Here is a 21,230-nt window from a genome sequence, read left to right on the forward strand (position 1 = left end):
TATTTAAATATTGAAATAAAGGTTGAAAATACCATGCGATTCTGTGCCAGCCTGCAATTTGTTTGGGAATTATTAATTCGATATCAATCACATCCCCGAGCACTCCTGGATACTCAAATTTTGAACATTGTTCGATGGCTAGTTCACATGTGTGTGTGTGTGTGTGTGTGTCTTTCTCGGATAATCTGATATTTCTCACCTGATTCGAGGTGAGCTTGCTGCCCTTCCGGGCTGTTCGACATCAAGGCGAATAATTTGCAGAACATCTTATATCAAACAGGGTTGGTGCCTGATAAAATGGCACGGACCGGTTTGCAGTGTAAAGAGGGGTGGGAATGGTGGACGGGGGTGAGGGGTGGGTGTGGGTGTTGTAAAGCAGCACCGAAATCAAAAGGGTTTTGTTTACAGAGGGAGGGCAAAGAAAAATATGCTTCCGAATTGCAGCAAAAAAAAGATTCTCCCGCAACCTCACACAACTGTGCTAATACCAAACGCCTTGTTTCATTCATTCTACAAACTTCTGCCAACTTTAACCTCTATATAATTATAGCAGAGGATCTTGCAACACACAGGGGAGGGCCAGTCGGCCCGTCTAGTTGGTGTCGGCATTTCTAATCGCTTTTCATCTCAGCTCATCCCCACCCCCTCCCCTTGCTCCCTGTAATAGGCACAATATTTGATAATATTAAAAAATATATCATTTTGTGTGTGTGTGTGTGTGCATATGCTTTTGATAATGTTATATCTTGTTTCTTATATTATGTGTGTATGTGTATGTTTTAGCAGTCCGGACTAATATACTTAAGAATCCCACATCACTATTAACTTGAGATTCCAGCTGGAAGTAAAGCTGGTTTTCAGGGCAGGATCTGCATTGTGTTATCTGAGTCAGCAATGAATTTACAAGTACGTTAGATGCTAAAAGCTTGTTTCAGTGTGACGGTGGTGGAGGAGTATGAAAACACTAGTTTATTTTTCTTTCCCCCATTTAAAGGTTGGTTGGTGTAAATCGAATGCTGTGAAACTGGGAATTGTTTGTGTTAAATCAACTTTAACAATTGCCTGGCTGTGATTTAAGGTGTGGACTTTTCATTTCCCCCCCCCCCCCCATTCAAATGTCACAATAGTTATGGCCTCTCGACTTGTCCGCACCCCACAATCTAAAGGGATGGCGCCTGGGTTTGCTCAAAGGCGGACGGACTTGCTCTTGCGAAAGGCCAGGCAAACGGAGAGGGGGGTAACTGTACTTTAACAAAATCCATTCAGTGTGCAGTACTCAGGCGCTATCACTTCCGTGTCAGGGGATTTTTTAGGAGCAGTCTACCACTAGCGGCTCAGCTTCTGCCTGCTCCCCCCCCCCCACGCCCACCAATATCTACATCTACAGTCAGGCAGCCCCACACCTTTACTTCCATCAGCCCACCCAGATCAATGGCCGAGGGCAGGAGGAACTGGGACAAGGAAGATGACCTGCCAGTCTATCTGGCCCGGCCTGGCACGGCCGCTCAGGTCCCCCGGCAGAAGTACGGGGGGATGTTCTGCTCGGTGGAGGGAGCTTACGAGAGCAAAACGTTGGATTTCGATGCCCTGAGCGTTGGCCGCAAGAGCTCTCGCAGCTCCCGCAGCGCCGGCCGCCACGATTCGTCCCAAGACACCGAGGCGTCCAGCGACACGACCAGCGAGAGCCCGGAGACGGCGGAGAGAGCCGCCAACCCAGGGGTCCAAATCACCACTGCCAGCGGCAAGGAGAGGCTCCAGAACCGGGATGAACCGCAGGTAAAAAAAAATCCGCCTCTTTCTATCTCCAACTGCATCTGACACAATCAAACCCAACTGGCAGGAGGGAGGGCAAAATACTTGTTCAACTTTATTTTTTTAAAAAAAGAATGTCATTTAACCTTGCTTCGAGATTAAGTGAAACTGCTGATAATAACATAGAAAATATTGTGTGAAATATCCCTTTGCTGTTGGTGAAGTTCAGAGATTCCAGCTGGAGGTTTATTTTTTTTTTGGTTTGTGTTTTTTGTGTGAAATTTGTTATTTCATGTGGATTAAAGGTTTGGTTTAAGCGTGCGTCCTGTCAGGTGGCATTTCATTCAGTTTAGCCCAAGTCTGCGACCCGTGGCTTTGGTAACCGGATCAGGGAGGCGTACTGTTTGTCCAATGATAGCGACCGTGGAGTCATTTGAGTGCACCAAACTTCAATGACTAGGCAAGGGATAGATAGAGCCTTGAAGGCTAACCCCAGTCTGTGCGAGAGGCCAGAGACATGCCCCTTGAGAAAGGCGAAGGGAAAAAGATTTTTTTTAAAATTATCAAACTCAGAAATGAACAATCCTCTTAAAAAACGGCTGAGTGGTTAGCTCGGCATTAATGCCCGTCAATGCTGCATTGCTTAGCTGTTGCTGAGGCTGCGTTGCTGAGTTCTGCATTAGTCAATGCTGCATTGGTTCGTGTGGTGTTAATTATTTCTGCAGCCTGGGGAAACGTTCCTGCGATTCCTTTTTGTTTCAATGCAGTTTTGGTTGCTGCAATTGCAGAGACCCTCTTCACCCAAACACACACGCACAAACAAAGAAACATTTTCTTTAGTGTTGTTAAACTGGGCAGAGATTGTGGTGCAGAGGTTGTTCTCCGCGTTGGCAGACAGGCGGCTCTTTTTCGCCTTGGTCCTCAGTGTTGCGGGGTTGGGGGTGTTCTTGAAGAACTGACAGGTGAGATGGTGGGGAATAGGCAAAGGAAGTAGAGCCACAGTGTGGCAGCAGGCAAGAATTGCACTGCAGCAGTGGAAATGCGGCTCCTTCCAGAGAGGGTGAACGTCTCGGAACCCTACCTGCCTCAGCCCACTGCAGCTGAACCCTCAGTGGGGCTTGCTGTGGAGCCTCCGTAAGGACCAATGCGTTTGGTAATGCGCAACATCTTGTTCTTGGTTACCTATTTAACACGCCAGAGCTGCTAGGCGCATAAACTCTTTCTCTCGCACATTTACAAGTCATTTTCAGCAATGATTAAACTCTCCCATGGCGAATTACTTAAATTGTTTCCAGATTCTCCCAGGTCTATTAGAAGCATTCTGGCGTAGCACCCTCTTATTCTGGCAACTGCTACTTCCGATGTGAAGGGGAGGCAGAGGAAGAATTACAATTTTTTTCATCAACAGGTCCACTCTATTTTGGTTGGTGCAGTCTGTATTGGTGACCAATTCTGATAGCTTGTGGTTTACACAGCAAGCCAGAATAAGGCCAGCGAAATGGCTGATTCAGAATCTTTCATTGGTAAATTGTCCTTCCTAAGTTGAATCAGCCGTCTTGTTTTATGGATCTGGCCAGTGAGGATTTTGCCTCGCCCATCCCTGCAAAGTAAATTAGATGCCTCTATGCCTTCTGGTTGTCATAGAAGGAAATTTTATTTTTTTTCAACTTTACTACCTTTTTTTATGTGATGAAAGCTTTAATTTATGTAGTTTCAATATGGGAACTGCTTCAATGTGTTTTAGGAAGATGAATATGGATGTTAAATAGCAGGGGAATTAGGGGGAGGTACTCTGAGGTTGTGGTCAGGCAACTAGGTTTAAAGGAGATAATTTGAAGGTCAACTATTAAGATTAGCCACTGAATGGTAGAGCAGGTTCAGAATGGCCAGAATGGGCTATTCCTGTTCCCAATAATCCAATTTCCAAAGAGATGGGGGAAAGAGGCAAGAGGTGTTGGTTTGAGTTAGCCAAAGGGTGGAGAGAGATGCAAAAGAGATCAGAGTCTGGCTGGAGGAGTAGGTGATGTGATTGGCATGTGAAACTGGAGAAAAATCATAGAGTTAAAGGGAAGGCTATGGTGAGATTGTAAATGAAGGGTTTGGAGTTGAGTGTATTGGGTGATAGGGAGACCAGTGCTGGTGGGGAATGAAAGCTATTGCAGAAGTCAGAGTTTGTGTCAGTTGAAACGCAGGGGGCTAGTGAGGACATGGTTGTAGAATGGAGCCTGGAGGTAATAAAGGAACTGATGAGGTGATGTAAGGCTGATAATGGATAGGATATAGGGCTTGAAGTTCAGCTTAAGCTTCAACAGAACTCATACCTGTGAACCATCATATTCAGGGAGAGCAGGGCTGGGGAAGATTTTTTTATGGCAGTTGAAAGGAATAGTTTTGTTCTTTGTGCTATTAACCTAGAGGAAGTTTGACTCCTTCAGGACTTGCTGTTCAGCAAGTGATCAGTGAAAGTGATAATTGTAGACTCATAGTTGGTGGCTTCGAAATAGAGCTGGGAGTTAATGTACAAGCAGAAGTCAATCTGTTGCCTACAGACAAATCACTGATGAACAGCGTATCAATAAGGAAATCAACGGACAGAGAATAAACTACGGGGCATCTACACAGCATGGAATGGGTGGAATAGATGTTGCCATAACTGTGCTGTAAGAATGAGTGAGAATGAGAAATGGGTGAATGTGATGCCATTGATGAAATACATGAAAAAGAAAGATATGTATTTTTCTAGCATCGTTCCTGACCTCCAGAACTCCCAAAGTACTTTACAGCCAATGAAGTACATTTGAAGTGAAATCGCTGTTGCAGTGTGGGAAAAATCCCATAAACAACAATGTGATAATAATCAGATCATTTGTGGCTCGTGATGTTGCTTGAGGGATCAATATTGGCCAGAACACTGGGTATAACTCATCTGCTCTTCTTTGGAATGGGATCTCTTTACATTCAGCTGTAAGAGCAGAGGAGAACTCAGTTGAGCATCTCATCTAAAAGATTCCACATCTGACAGTGCCGCATTTCTTCAGTACTACCCTGGAGCTTTGTGCTCAAGTATCTTTTGTGGGGCTTCCAATTCAGAGAAGGGAATCTTATCCATTGAGCCGTTAACACCATGGATGGAATGACCTTAATAGAGAAAATGGTACCAACAGGTGGAGGAGGAATGATGATCCAAGAATATTCCTGGTCAATTTGACCACAGCAGTCTTCATACTTTGGGAAGATTGAGGAGAGTCACATGTAGATTGGAAAGATGAAGGCAGTTCAAAATAACAGTATGATTTTCATGGACTTATATTGAAAGGAATGAAACCATTGAAAATGTTTGGGAATATTGGGCCGAGGACTGGTAGTCACTGCAGATTTCATGGAGGAAATGAACCTAATATAGACTATATGATAGGCCTGTATTACGCAAGGACAAAGGCATTGGAGGATAGAGTTAGAATATGCTGTAATCATTGGGCAATGTCTTTATTCCAGGATTAATCTTGCAGAATAGGCTAGCTGGACCACTTGAAGAAGTACCTGTGAAGAAAAACATATGGTCCAGCTGCATCCAGTGATGGATGAGAATGTCATTTTTAACCAGGCTTTTTTAAATTTGTGATTCTGAGCCCAACTCCCAACCTTACTGCCTTCAGCATATGCCTTTGGAAAATTCTCTTCCCTCAACACTTCCTCAAATTCACTTACAAATTTCCAATTCATTGTGTATGGATTTGTTGTAACTTCTCTGGTTTTGATTTGCTAAGCTACACTTATTTCAGTCTTTTCATGTTTAAAATTACATAATTTAATGAGTGGGCTCAAAGCACTGGATAAATAAAAAGACCAAATGATAGCATTTTAAATTATTTAAAATGGCTGAACATTTGCACAGCTGTACCCTACAAATGCCAAAGCCATTAGAATAGAGTCAGGTTGTCTAGAAGTAACCCACTACAGATGATCAACTTATGTGTGCACGAGTGGTCCATCTCCTTACCCATTAATAAAACATCCAGACATAACTTGTGTATTCAGTTTGGTGTTGACTAAGCTATTAGATGTACTCACTTTGGGTAATGGTCCTTGGCTGAGACGGGAACTCCATCAGCCATAATCTAACCATGCCTGAACAATGGACCTGAAATCCATTTGCTCTGACCATGTTTGGCTAACTGGTCAGATTGTCAAATCATAGATCATAGAACCCGACAGTGCAGAAAGAGGCCCTTCAGCCCACCGGGTTTGCACTGAACACAATCCCACCCAGGCCCTACCCCTATATCCCTACATATTTTACCCACTAATCCCTTTAACCTACGCATCTCAGGACAGTAAGGGGCAATTTATTTTAGCATGGCCAATCAACCTAACCCGCACATCTTTGGACTGTGGGGGGAAATTGGAGTACTCAGAGGAAACCCACGCAGACAGGAGGAGAATATGCAAACTCCACACAGACAGTGACCTGAGCCGGGAATCGAACCTAGCTACCTGGAGCTGTGAAACAGCAGTGCGAACTGCTGTGCTACCGTGCCGCCCCTTGTAAGAGGATATTAAGTGATGAGCAAACTAATCTCCATTGTGTTTTAAGAAACTGTCTTTCTTTGGGCCAGTGAAGAACAGAAATCCTGAATGGGCACCCTCTCCCTATATTCATCTTGTAGATTTGTACCCTTCTTGTTTTCTGACCAGCTGAAGGCAGCACATAAAGAATCAACCAGCAGCTCCAATTCTATAGGAAAAGACAGAAATCATCTGTCAACATCTTAAGTAATCTCAACATGGAATGCTGAAAGATCAGTAAGCCCAGTCTGAAACCATTCAAGGCATCAATCCATTAGAGCTGATTAAAACTAATGTTTCTGGACCCTCAAACAATTTAATTTACTCTTCTGCTTTGTAACTTATTTATATATGAGTATGTATGTGTATGTTTGAACTCTCAAATGCATTTGTGAAAGAGAGTTGAGATGTTTTTATTAATTTTGTAGATTGGGTGTTAAGTACATTAAATTCTCTTTAAGGGGCTGCCCCTTTTACTTTGTTCCAAGTACATTAAATTCTCTTTAAGGGACTGCCCCTTTTACTTTGTTCCTCAGAATGGCAGGGACTAGTGTGTGTACACCATGGTAGTAGCTCCACTTCGCATTCTGTAAATAAACTAGGTTCCTTTCCAGTTGGGTTTCTTGAGTTATTCCACATCCAAATCCATTTTTTTAACTTCTACAGCACTGCCCCATTACACTCCACCACTGTTGAAATCATTATCCATGCTTTTGTTACCTCTAAATTTGATTTCTTCAACATCTTCCATCCTGGCTATTCATTTTCTACCTTTCAGTTTGCAAAAAAATCATTAGTCTGCGTCCGATCTTGCAGATGTCTATTACCTTTGTCCTCACCAACCTGTGTTGGTTCCTGCCCAAAATACATGAAATCATCATATGAAATCCTCCAATGTTATCCCATATCTCCTGCAACTTTTGATGCTCCAAAAATTTTATCTTTTCTCGCCATCCACCGGGCAGCATTTTTTCATTGAGCATTGCTGGATGGGTCAACATGTGTCGCCCATCCCTAATTGTCCTTGAACTGAGTGGCTTGTTTGACTTTTTTAGAGGCAACTACATTGTCCTGCATTCAAATCTGTGCCAGTCCAGGGTATTAGTTATGACAAAATGGTTTCATGGTCATCATTGGACTTTTAATTCCAGAATTTTACTGAATTCAAATTTCACCATGAGCAATGGTGGGAGTCGAATCCAGGTCTCCGGAGCGTTACCCTTGGGCTAGTCCAATGACAATGCCACTCCACCACTGGTAGTTTCTGTGCCTCTGCTCCTCTGCCTGAAATACTTTGGCATATCTCCTACATTAAAGGTTTTATATAAATGAACATTTTTCTTGGGGTTGCCGGTGTTACAGTTTTATCAAGGGGAGACTTAGGGCGGGATTTTCCACCTGCACTCACTGCATGGCCGGAAAAATCCCGCCCGAGGTCAACATGATCTTTCCATGGTTCCCGTGGCAAGCGGGATGGGATAATTCTGTCCTTAATGTACAAAGAAGCAGCAGTGTTGCATTGGAAAGTCAAGCTGTTCTCTCCTGCCTGCCCAGTACCTTTGTGATGTTATTTGCACCACATCAAAGAACTCTTCCCTCCTTTGTTGCCATGTTGTATCTTGGAAGAGGTGAAAAATTAGATAAATACCAAAGCCAATTGTGGGGCAATGAAATGGGGCTGGAAATCTGGAAGATTCCTCTTTTATCTATCTGGAGGATGAAGACAAGTTCAGAAGAACTGCAACAACCATGGCTTATAAGATGCAGTACTTAATTGTTCACTGGTGTGCCTTGATGGGAAAATAAATGTTTAAACCCAAAACATGGAAACTGTGAACAGTCATAAGAAGCGAAGTGAATGACCAAAGAAGAGCCAATAGGAAGTTAGAAAGGGTTTTGTTAATGGAGCCAAGGGTAGCCTTTGTCAGGGTCAGCAGGATTGGAGGCAGGCAGGAAAATTAATATTCTTGAAGTACCTTCCCCGCTGCTATCATGCTCTCACTAGTTTAGTTCATTTAAGCAGTGGTAGCCATAGTTTGGTGCTAATTGTAGAAACAGTGATGCACATTTATTCCTAAGTCAGTGCAAAGCTTTGTGTATAAAGGACACAATGCAGTGCTTGTTTGATGCAGCTCAGGAGAAATATTCCTTTGAACACTTTGGATGAGTTCCAGCACGGAATTTACAAAAAGAGCATGACCTTTCCTCTAGTTTAAAAAAAAGTACAGTTTATTTTAGATTAATCACATTTTCTGATGGAACAAAACCAATGCAGGTTTTATTTTCCTCTGTCGGCTCTTTATTCTAATTCTGACCTTTTGAGCATCCCCAGTTTCAGTCACTGCCTTCAGCTGCCTGAGCACAAGCTCTGGAATTTTCTCCCTACACCTCTCTGCCTCACTACCTCATTTTCCTCCTTCTGAAAATCTACCTCTTTGGCTATTCTTTTGTCATCATGTGACTATATATGTGCATATGTCTGTATGTATATATCCAAGCATACAAATTGGGAGCCAGAATTGGCCATTTGAACCTTGACCTTGCTCTGCCATTCAACAGGATCACGGCTGATCTGATTGAGCCCCAACTCCAAGCTCTCAATTACCCTTGGCTCCTTTGTGATCAAGAATCTATCTCTGCCTTAAAAGTACTCAATGACCCTGCCTCTATCATTCTTTGGGAAGAGAGTTCTAAAAACTCTCGACCCTCTGAGAGAAAAAAAATCTCCTCATCTTCATCTTAAATTGGAACCCTATTTTTAAAAGGTGTCCCCTACTTGATTCTTTCCCATAGGGGAAAAACATCCTTTCAGCTTCCAGCCTGATCAGTTCCCCTTAGGATCTTACATGTGCCATTAAGATCATCTCTCATACTTAGGTACTTACATGTGTATGTTTATATTTATGTACGTATACTTATATGTGTGCTTATATATATCTATATTTATATAGTATATATGTCTGTGTTGTTATTACCATTGTTTTACTACAACCACATGCTCACCAGCTTTTGCCATTAAAGGAGACTCACAATATTGCTAATTGGAGAATTGTGGTCCAGAGATAATGTACGGCCATCCATTCAGTGTCCTCTTGGACAGTTTTGGTGGGAGCGATGCCCCAAATACTCATCCGAGTTCAAATCAAGTCAAGGAAGTTAGGAGAGAGAATCAACCAACCAATGAAACCAGTTAGCATTCATTTTCGTGTTGGCTTCTCCTGATTGATTATCTGCTCTAACTGTGGTGGAGGATCCATGGAAATCCAAGAATCTGCTATTGATGTTAGGAGGCCGCCTTTCAGAGACCCCCTGAAATTCTGCCCTGAAGTACTTATTCATAGGCCAAAAAGGATAGCAACCCTTTCTGGGAGATTGGATCAGTCACTCACTAGGTCCAACTTTCTAACACTGCTATGCAAATTAGGGGAGATGGTAGTGAAGTGGTAAAGTCATTGGGTGAATAATCCAGAGGCTAATTTTCTTGGGACATGGGCTCAAATCTCCTGCATGGCAGCTGGTGGAATTTAAATGAAATTAATAAATTTGGAATGGAAAGCTAGCCTTCTGAGTGATCATTGATTGTTGGAAAAAAAACAACCAGCTGGGTTATATGTCTTTAAGGGAAGGAAATCTTACTTGGTTTGGCTTATATGTGACTTCAGATTTAACATGGCTGACTCTTAACTGTCTGAAATGGCCTCGCAAGCCAATCAGATAAAAGGAAATCAGGGTTGGGCAACAACTGCTGGTCTTGCCAGTGACATGCACACCCCATGAAAGAATAAACAAAGGAAATAGCGGTATTGGAAAATGACACGCTTGGTCATTATCTGTCCGCTGCAACTTGGTTCTTGAAGTTTTCCGAAGGGATTTTCATGGGTCTTCCATTGAAGTTATGGTGGATGATTAGAAAAACTTGATTTAATCCCATTACGTTTGGCGTACTCCTGAGGAAACATCAGATAGAAGAATTAGTCACACAGCTTAGTGGTGCCAATGTGTCTGTGCCTACTTCCTTCAAATACAGTCATTTCCACTGAAACAAATCATAAGAACATAAGAACATAAGAAATAGGAGCAGGAGTAGGCCATCTAGCCCTTCGAGCCTGCCCCGCCATTCAATAAGATCATGGCTGATCTGTCGTGGCTCAGTTCCACTTTCCCGCCCTCTCCCCATAACCCTTAATCCCCTCTTTTATCAAGAACCCATCAACCCGCTTCTTAAAAATATTTAGCGAGGCAGCCTCCACCACTTCAACGGGCAGAGAATTCCAGAGATTCACCACCCTTTGAGTGAAGAAGTTCCTCCTCAACTCCGTTCTAAACCGCCTCCCCTTTATCTTGAGGCTGTGCCCCCTAGTCCTACTGTCTTTTTTGAGCGGGAAGAGTCTCTCCACCTCTATCCTATCCATCCCATTCATCATCTTATACGTCTCAATGAGATCTCCCCTCATTCTTCTAAACTCTAACGAGTACAAGCCTAGTTTATTCAGCCTCTCCTCATAGCTCAACCCCCTCAACTCCGGTATCAGCCTAGTAAACCTCCTCTGCACTCCCTCCAGGGCCAAAATATCCTTGCGCAGGTGCGGCGCCCAAAACTGCACACAGTACTCCAGCTGCGGCCTCACCAATGCCCTATACAGCTGCAGCAAGACCTCCCTACTTTTATATTCAATCCCCCTCGCTATGAAGGCCAGCATCCCATTCGCCTTCCTGACCACCTGCTGCACCTGCAAGCTGGGTTTTTGCGACTCATGCACAAGGACCCCGAGGTCCCTCTGCACCGTCGCCTGCTGCAGTTTTTCGCCACGTAAGTAATAGTCCTTCCTACCATTCTTCCTACCAAAGTGGACCACCTCACACTTGCCAACATTAAATTCCATTTGCCATTTCCTGGCCCATTCGCCCAGCCTATCTAGATCCTTCTGCAGACTCTCCACACCCTCCGCACAATTTGCCTTTCCCCCAATCTTCAGATGCATGTATGTTGGTACTGATTGTTGGGCACAGAACGGTGAGTTCTGTTCTGCTACAGCTCCAGCATGTTGTGTCCATTTTCAGGTTACAACTGCAGCAACAAATTCCTATACAACAAGTTCCCACCAGGGGCAATGAGATGAATGAAAAGTTAATCTGTTTTGAAGGTGTTGGTTAAGGGAGTGAAGTTGGTCAGTGGGGAGAACCAATCTGTTTCACTTCAGAAAAATGCCATTGAATCTTCTGCATCTGCACGAATGATGCCGCTTGGGGTTTTAGTTCAATGATTCATTTGAAAGGTGGTATCCTGGACAAGGTCACACTCCCTCTACTGCACTCAAGTGTCAGTCTAAGCTATGTGCTGGGCTTGAACCCACAACTTTCTGGCTGAAAGTTGAAATGCTACCAGCTGAGAAGTTTCATCTCCTGATTTCTTAACTACTTCTGTTTGTTCTTGTTTTGTGTGTTTCCCTCTGCTGGCACTATGGTTCTTATGAGCCATTGCAATATGATTTCATCTTTGGGCCTTGACTCTGGCCCAATCCCAGCCTGATTATATGACGCTTGGAAGAAGAGAGGACAAATGGACGGGTGCCAAGCATATCAGAATGCACAAATACTGTTCTGTGCCCAACCAGTATCAACACACATGCATCTGAAGATGATTTATTTAAGTGGAAGTGACTGTACTTGAAGGCATAGACACATTAGCACCACTAAGCTGTGCGACTAACTCTTCTACCTGATGTTTCATTAGGAGTACGCAAATGTAATGGGATTAAATCAGGTTTTCCTAATTGTCCACCATAACTTCAATGGAAGACCCATGAAAATCCCTTGGAAAAACATCAAGTTGCAGTGGACAGACAAGGAAATTCATGTGGAGATTAAATTCCAGTACAGATTGCAAGACGAGGAATGCCAGTGTGAGCAAGACAGAGTGTGAGATAGAAAGTCTTTGCAGCAGTGCTTATTGAGTAGTGCCAAATTGGCCACTGGTTACATTTCCCAATTGGTACTGAATTTTGTTGACTGCAATGAAATTGAATATTGAGCGTTACATATACTGAATGACTGATGTAATACTGTTGGTTTTATGCTACCGCCCAGGAAGAATTTCTACCCCATGGGCCCAAATGGGCACACCTGTCAAGCTGTCCACCATTTCTACAGGCCCTGGCACATCTGCTGATGGGAACTACAGAGAACAGTCCTTCTCAGGCTCCAGTTCAATAGAGAGGAAGATCTTGTTGGCTATACTTTCAGAAGAAGCAGTTCAGAGAAGGTTCATTAGGTTAATTGCTTGGATGAACGGATTGTCTTATGAGACATGTTCGAGTAGTTTGGGTCTAATGTCATTCAAGTTTAGAAGAATGAGAGGTAATGTTATTGAAACACAAGATTGACAGGGTAGATGATTCAAGGATGTTTCCTCTTGCGGGTAAATAAGAACTACTGTTGTAAAATAAGGTGCTTCTTATGAATCATGTGTATGAGGTGGAATCTCTTCTCTCAGAAGAGAATCTTTGGAATTATCTCCCCCAGAGAGCAATGGAGGGTGGATCATTGAATATGTTCTTGGCTGAGTTAGACAGATTTTTGATCAACAAGTGAGTCAAGGGAGAGGGTGATCTTACCACAAAGAAATTCTTAAGTTCTGAACAAGTGTGAAAACGGGAGAGAATCATGTCCATCTTTTGGGTGAACTCTGAGGCGCAATCATATGGCACTTAGAACGAAAATGAGGCAAAGTGTGATTCTTGCCAGTAGCGGGAGTAGACAGAGCCTATTCATACTGGGAAATTGTCTGCTGAGCTGTAGGGGTTCTACCTGATCTTCCAATGCACTGTGTACAAATATACATAGTGCACTGGGACATCTTTCACTCCCCCATTCACCTGGTCATTGCCCCTCCCATCCCTGATTACCAAGTTGGCACTACCAGCATCCCAGGGCTTGCCCCCGAACACTGGGGGTCTTCATTGGCTTCCAGTTCCACTGGCAAAGTCATCACGTCAGGAGCCTGTTGCTTGGGACCATATTTAATAATCAGCGAGGTCATTAAAGCAAGTGATCTCGGACAATTATGTATTGGACTCATAATAATAAATGAAGTAAAATGAAATAATTATTTAAATTTGCCTCACACATTTCCTGAGGCTGATTACAGTGGCAAAATGCAGCTGGTACCATTGCAAAGCTGTTTTTTTTTTTGCCTCTCACATGACCTTACCAGCTCATCACACCAATAGACTGGCGAGATGAGCTGGTAAGATCTCCCCCAAGGTTTTTGGGGTCAGAGAGGAAAGTGAAATTAAAGCCACAATCAGAACAACCCTGATCTTATTGAATGGTGGAGCAGACCCAAGAACCAAATGATCTATTCCTGGTTCTATTTTTTATGGTCCTATGCAAGAATTTCAGCAACTAACAGACAGCATAGGTACATTAATGGTCAGCAGCAGCCTAAAGTTTGGCTCCGTTTCTCTTCAGACATTTTGCAACAATGAACTCTAGGGATTGTGCCATGCAATGCTGCAATTACCCTCCTCCAACCAGCTTATCCAGCACAACCTGAACTTCATCTCCAAACAGAGAATGTCAGTGATGAGTTGCTCCATCTCTTACTGGTAGATTCACGTCTACAACTTAGATATTCTTTACTTCATATTTCCTGCATCTCTCTACCAAGGATGGTGAAGAATACAATAGACGAGGATACCTTTTTGATGCTCTCCGAAGTCTTTTGGGGCATTTGTTTTTGTCTCTGGAATGTGTCATTTCCCCTTAATTGCTCCCATCCCTTTAAATATTGCTTTACAAGTTTTCTCCTCCCTTCATTTGGTGTGCCTATATGAGTCCGTACTCACCTCAGAAAATTTGGTGCAAATACCATACTTCCATTGGAATCTGCTTAAAACTGACCAGGTTATCATAAATATTGTAAAGAAAGAAACAACTTACATTTTCATAATGGGTTTTACATTTCCATGTTACAGTCAAGTAGTGAGTTAGAGAATTGGGGGACAAGGGCAAAGGAATATTTGTCATGTAGGAACTTCCAATTATTTCATGTGTTCAGTACTTTTGAATTGCTATCACTGCTCTGTAGAAGAATTATACTGACTTGAAACATTAACTTTCTTTCTCTTTCCACAGATGCTGCCAGCCTGCTGAGTTGATCCAGCATTTTCTGTTTTTGTTTCAGATTTCCAGCATCTGTAGTATTTCCTTTTATTTGATCTAATTCAACAAGCTGCAATGAAAGAATGAAGGGCTTACGTTATAAAACACCTTTCATGACCATTGGATGTCTCAAAGTGCTTCACAACTAATGAAGGGTGGCACAGGGGTAGCATGGTGGCATAGTGGTTAGCATTGCTGCCTCACAGTGCCAAGGACCCAGGTTCAATTCCAGCCTTGGGTCACTGTCTGTGCCAAGTTTGCACATTCTCCCCGTATTTGTGCATGTTTCCTCTGGGTGCTCCAGTTTCCTCTCACATGCCAAAGATATGCGGGTTAGGTTGACTGGCCATGCTAAATTGCCCCTTAGTGTCAGAGGGACCAGCAGGGTAAATATGTTATGGGGATAAGATCTGGGTGGGATTGTTGTTGGTGCAGGTTTGATGGGCCATATGGCCTCCTTCTGCACTGTAGGGATTCTGTGATTCTATGAAGTAGTTCTGAGTTGTAGTCACTGTTACAATGTAGGGAATAGTGACAGTCAAATTGCACACAGAAAACTCCAGTAAACAGTAATGTAATAACGATGTGGCACTCTATCTCTGTGATGTTGATGGAGAGACAAATGCCTGCGATAACTTCCCTGTGCTTCTTTGAAATAGAGTACTGGGAGCTTATACATCTCTTACATCCACCTGAGCTTGCAGACTCAGTTTCAGTTTAAAGTCTCATCCAAAAGATTAACATTGCAGCACACCCTCAGCACAGTACTGGTGTGGTGTCACACTTTTGCAGTCGAACCCTGGAGTGGAACTTGAATCCAGAACTTTATGATTCAGAGGCAAGGCTGCTCACAACTAAGACATGGCTGACATACTGTATGATCTGTAGACAGAAAGTGTTCCTTTTGTAATTCAATGACCAGCCTCCACTGCTCTCTGGGAGACAGAATTCCAAAGATTAACAACCTTCTGAGAGAAGAGATTCCTCCTCATACACATAATTCATAAGAAGCACCTTATTTTACAGTCGTGGTCCTTATTTACCCGCAAGAGGAAACATGCTTGAATCATCTACCCTGTCAAACCACTTCAGAATTTTATGTTTCAAAAGGTCATCTCTCATTTTCCTAAGCTCAAATGACATTAGACCCAAACTACTCGAACACTGAGAAATCAATGTTATTAAAAGAAGTCTTTTTTGAATGTGAATCAGGCAATGAGATTTTTGAATCTGAGAGCATTGAGATGAGTTTAATATCTGTTCCAAAAAATGGCACCTCTTCCCAATTCAATTAATTTTACCTGTTATTAAGAAACAGCTGAAGGCATTGGATACTGCAAAGACTATGGAACCTGACAACATTCAGGCAAACATACTCCATAATTAGCTATGTCCCTAGCCAAGCTATTCCAATACATCTACAATACTGGCATCTACCCAGCAGTGTGGAAATTTGGCCAGGTATTTTTTATACATGAAAACAAGTCAAAACTAACCTGGCTAGTTACCATCCCATCAATCCATTCTCCATCATCAATAACGTGATGGAAGTTGTCATCAACATTGCTATCAAATGGCACTTACTCAGCAATAATCTGCTTATTGCCAGGGCCAACAATTTTGTGATCACTTTATAGCTTTAGTCCAAACATGGACAGAAGAGCTTAACTGGGAGGATGACACTGACTCACCTTGACATAAGGCAGCATTTGACCCATGATCAAATCGTAGCAAAACTGGAGTAAACAAGAATTGGAGAGGTGGGGTTGGGGAAGGGGGGGTGGTGGGGGGGGATGGGCAGAGTGATCTGTTCACTGGTTGAAGCCATTCCTAACACAAAGGAAGATGGCTATGGTTGTTGAAGGTCAATCATCTCAATCCTGGGACATCACTGCAAGAGTTAGTCAGGTTAGTGTCCTAGGCCCAACCATTTTCAACTGTTTCATCAGTGACCCACCCTCCATCATAAGGGAGGAAGTGGGGGGCTTGCTGATAATTGCATTTTCGCAACTCCTCAGATACTGAAGCATTTCCCATCCATTTGCAGCAAGACATGGACAAAATTCAGGCTTGGGCTGATAAATGGTAAGTAACACTTGTGCTACACAAATCCCAGGAAATGATAATCTCCAACAAGGGAGAATGTAACCATCTCCCTTTGACATTCAATGGCATTACCGTTACTGAAGTGACTCTCATGTCTATCAACATCTTGGGGGTTACAATAAACCAAAAACTGATTCACGCAAGGAGTTATGAGATTGATGCCCATCAGTTGGATAGTGATGGGTGTTTGGACCATCTACTAGAGTTTGAGTGAAGTCTACAAGAGGATGATTTGTTAAATGCCTATGAAGCATGGTCAAACATTGATAGATTTTGTGCAATAGGTAGTTGTTCCATGGATGAAGATATCATGGATTAGCATATTGGATAAAAGATTGATGAAACTCAGTTTGGGATCCCTGCATCAGTACTAGGGTCCACATTGTTGGATTGTTCTAAGTGTCTCATATGGGAAGTTTAATGATGGCAACACATTGAGGATAGTTGGTCTGGTTTCTCTCGTGTCAGAAACCGTTACATATTGGAAAAAGAGCCTGCAAGAAGGAGATCTCGCAGCAGTAGTCCCATTAGACATAAAAATGCAACAGAAACCATAAGCTTGCACAATGAAATTAAGACCATAGAACCATCTAAGAAAAGAACTGGAAGCATATGTCCTTATGATTATAACATTACACTGACAATAAACTTGAGTGTAAACTTATAAGAGGGTCAAAACAAAGAGAATTAGTGGTAGAGAGTTTGGAAGATAAGGGGGCAATTGACTTTGTCACATAGGTGGATTTATACTGAGAAATTCCTTGCAGGAGGGTCTCACAAGACTAAAGTGAGGTTTGTTGGTATCAAGAAAACATTAGTGGTGCATTGCTTATGAGTGTTACTGAAAGATTTAAGAAATGTGTTACTAATAAGCTAAGAAAAGAATGTAAAATTGGGACTCATATTTTTGGGGCTTTAAAATATGTTGGTTTTGATATTAAGCGGAGTATTTATGGAATAATTTTAAAAGAGCAATCTATTTAGGGAGTGTAACTCCCATTCCAGTTAAATATACTGGGTCCTCGCAAAATGATAATGCTGCACCTGAGGAGCAACAGAACAAGTGTGAAGCTTGATTGACTAGTTGGACTTGTTGAGCACTCAGACTCAATCAGATGCTAGTTATGACATCTTGGAGTTAAGCAGTTAAATGCAACACTCGAAAGTTGAGGACAAATAAAACATTAAAAAATTAAATTTTCAGAAACGTGTAGTTAAGTTCCCATCCTTGAGTGATCAAAGAACATGAAAATAGCAAATTTTAGTGATGCTTTACATGTTAGTCTTCCTAATGGGTATTCTACTACAGCTGGTTTCATAATATTTGTTATGGATTAAAATGGATAAAGGTTTTATTTAGCTTAAAAAGCTAAAGTGTTGTTAAAAGTACTTTGGCTGCTGAAACACTGGTTCTTATGTAGGCAGCGGACATAAGATTCTACTTGCTAAGTATTTTAAGTTAGATTCTGTACTCTGAGATTCTGCACATCAAAGCTAGTTTACTCACTGGTCATTTAAAGAACAAAAGAACAATGAACAGTACTGCACAAGAATAAGTCTTTTGGCCCACCGAGCCTATGCCGATCACATTGTCCTATCTAAATCAATCACCTGTATCCCTCAATTCCCCACCAATTACTTATCCAGATAAGTCTTAAATGTTGGTAACGTGCCTGCCTCAACCACCTCACTTGACAGTGCATTCCAGACCTTCACCACCCTCTGTATAAAAAAACTTCCCCTGCACATCTCTACTGGACCTTTCCTCCTTATCTTGAACTTGTGCCCCCTTGTAATTGACATTTCTGCCCTGGGAGAAAGCTTACACCTTATCTATGCCCCTCATAATTTTATAAACTGATATCAGGTCCCCCCCACCCCAACAACCCCCCAGCCTCCGTCTTTCCAGAGAGAACAATCCCAGTTTATTCAATCTCTCCTCATAGCTAATACACTCCATACTCCATACTAGGCAACATCCTGGTAAACCTTTTCTGTACTCCCTCCAAAGCCTCCACGTCCTTCTGGTAGTGTGAACTCTACCGGAATTATTCATCCAGAGCCTCTGGGTTACTGGGGATTATATCAACAGCTTGTCCTGAGACTGTGCCCCCACTTTCTGGATTCCCTGGTCATGGGAAGTAGCCTCTCAGTGTCTACCCTGTCAAGGCCTTTCAAAATCTTGAGTGTTGCAATGAGATTACCACTTATGGTTCAAAATCTAAGAGATTTAAGGCTCAATTTATTCTGTCTCATCGTAGCACAACCCTTTCTTTCCAGGAACCAATTTAATGAACTGGTGCCCCATCACCTACCACTTCCAAGGCAAGCAAATCCCTCCTTAAATATGGAGATCAAAACTGCCACAATATGCCCAGTGTGGTCTCACCAAAGGCTTGAAAATTAATGTTCAATTCCCACAGCCTCTAAACTAATCATATATAGTTGTCAACCTTGTAAAGAAGTCTACAGGAACAGTAATATGTATTATTTTGCTACAAAGTTGGAAAATGGTATTGCCCCCAGCAACAAATGTTGGAGGAGTTGTCTCAGTCACAATTTACAAAGGCACACAGACTATTGGTTGGTTCTTTTCGTAGAACAATAATAGATTTTTTTGTTGAATTGACAAATTATAGAAGTTTCTGACTTCTCTACCCTACTCAATTCCTGGTATATAAAACTCTCTCGATGGGGCCATTGGTCATTGGCAGCTAGCTGTGGAGACCTCTCTTGAAAATGTGGCTGCATCTTTTTTTAGAAAATGGAATTCTGTCAGATTTTTGAGAGATTAAAAGCACACTAACTCAGGCTACTTTAAACCTTGTGTAGATCTTAAACCCAGAAGAACAGATTTAATTAGTGAAAGAATAGTAATCTGTATATAATTATTTTCTATCAAGGTATTTCAACGTTAGTTTTACAGTAAGTTTGATACTATTGCATCACTCTTAGATTATTCATTTGTTTATTGCTTATTGAATGAGCTGACTTCATCTTAACGCTTTAAATAAGGCCTATAACAAGGGCCAGTTTGTTCAAGAAAACTCAATTGAAATCCTGTGATTCAAAATATTTCCTTTATACATACTACCACACTGAATTTGCTGTTGATTCTCAGCAGGATTATGTAAATTGTTCCTAATAGTCTAGACAAAGACAGACCCTTTCACAGCCTTTGGCAAATTGGGATGCCTCATGATCTGGAACATGAAGACCAAAACAATTTTGAAACAAAAAGGTTTGGAAAGACACAAAAAGCTGAAATGGGCCAATTGACCCATCATTCCTGTAGCAGTGTTTTCCTCCACTTCTGAGCTGCTGTTTGCTAACCTCGCACCTCAGTCTTAGAATCCTAGAACGAGCATAAATAGCCTCGCCCATTAAGCCAATCTTCATTAGTGAGTCCAAACAGGACATGTGGGCAAGTTATTCAACTAGTGATGACATCAAGGCCAAGCTTAATCCATTCTTCATTCAGCATGCTCAAAGGTGCAGTATTAAACAGGATGAGGGTGCCTGGGAGGATGGGGCGGGGGGGCGGGGGGGCGGGGCGGTGAGGTGGTGAGGCGATGAGGCGATGAGGCAGTGGGGGGAGTGTGAAATGACACATGACGTAGGAATCAGAATTGGGAACACTGGGCGATCCTATTTTGGATTTTGCTCCCCTTAGTTCAGTTCCAGCTACCCTGCTTAATTTAGGCTCACTGAACAGAAATCTTGCATCGTATTGGTACTTATGGTTCAACACAGTACCAGACCATGTGTTTAACTGCCAAACCATCCAGGAAGGCAAGTTCATTACTGTTTGCCACTCCTATAACATGGTTTGCTGAAGGCCTAGTTGTGTGGGCGCCCACCATTATTAACACCTTCCCCTGATTGCCAAATTTGTTCAAGGCATGTGGCAAAATTCCTGGGATGTTGTATCCTGGCACTTGCATTGGGATAGGATTGTGAGGCTTAGATAATTTATCAGCATGGGTTGAAAATCAGTTAACCAACACAAAACAGAGAGCAGCAATAAAGCAGGATCACTTTTGAGGATACAGGGTGAAAGTGGGGAAGTGCCAGACGGATCATTGCTTTGATCTCAGCAATTTACGCACCAGAATTTTACTGCTTTGCCTGCCCTGCAGTTGGGGCAGGCAAGGCTTGCAGAACGGAATTCTCCATTGGCCTCAGATGGTATTTTATGAGCTTCGCCCGAGCGACATCATAAAATCGCGCTCACTATCTATATCCACAATTTGATGAGGGGATGGGTTTGCTGATGGTATTAGGTGGGAAAGTGAACAGCAAGTAGGATGTAAAGTGGCTGCAATGAATTACAGAACCTGTGAATTGATTGGGCACAAAGTTGGCAGAAGGTGTACAATGTGGACAACCCGCCACCAACAGGTTTCCCTCGCTCACCATCCTGACTTGAAAATACATCGCCGTTCCTTCACTGTTGCTATGTCAAAATCCTGGAACTCTCTCCCTTACAGCATTCTGTGTAAACCTACACGTCAGGAATTGCAGCAATTCAAGGAGGTAGCTCCACCACCATCTCAAGAGCAACTAGGACAATAAATGCTGGTGTAGCTACTTACACCCACATACCATAAGCGCATAAAAAACATAATTAGTCAACTTGGTAG

At 42.5% G+C, this 21,230-nt stretch overlaps 1 protein-coding gene across 2 annotated transcripts in view; it reads left to right on the forward strand.

Annotated features, from left to right (window-relative positions):
- Positions 1-1,189: 1,189 nt before the first annotated feature.
- Positions 1,190-21,230, forward strand: part of LOC145351945 (dihydropyrimidinase-related protein 3-like) — a 184,497-nt gene continuing 164,456 nt past the window's right edge. For both annotated transcript variants that reach the window (XM_080201755.1, XM_080201756.1), the window contains exon 1: positions 1,190-1,776. In XM_080201755.1, the coding sequence (XP_080057881.1) occupies positions 1,432-1,776 (345 nt within the window). In that variant the 5' untranslated portion in view covers positions 1,190-1,431. The remainder of the gene's footprint in view (positions 1,777-21,230) is intronic.

The sequence above is a fragment of the Carcharhinus amblyrhynchos genome, chromosome 13 (genome assembly GCF_965287045.1).
Source record: "Carcharhinus amblyrhynchos chromosome 13, sCarAmb.v2.hapA, whole genome shotgun sequence".
Classification (NCBI taxonomy): domain Eukaryota; kingdom Metazoa; phylum Chordata; class Chondrichthyes; order Carcharhiniformes; family Carcharhinidae; genus Carcharhinus; species Carcharhinus amblyrhynchos.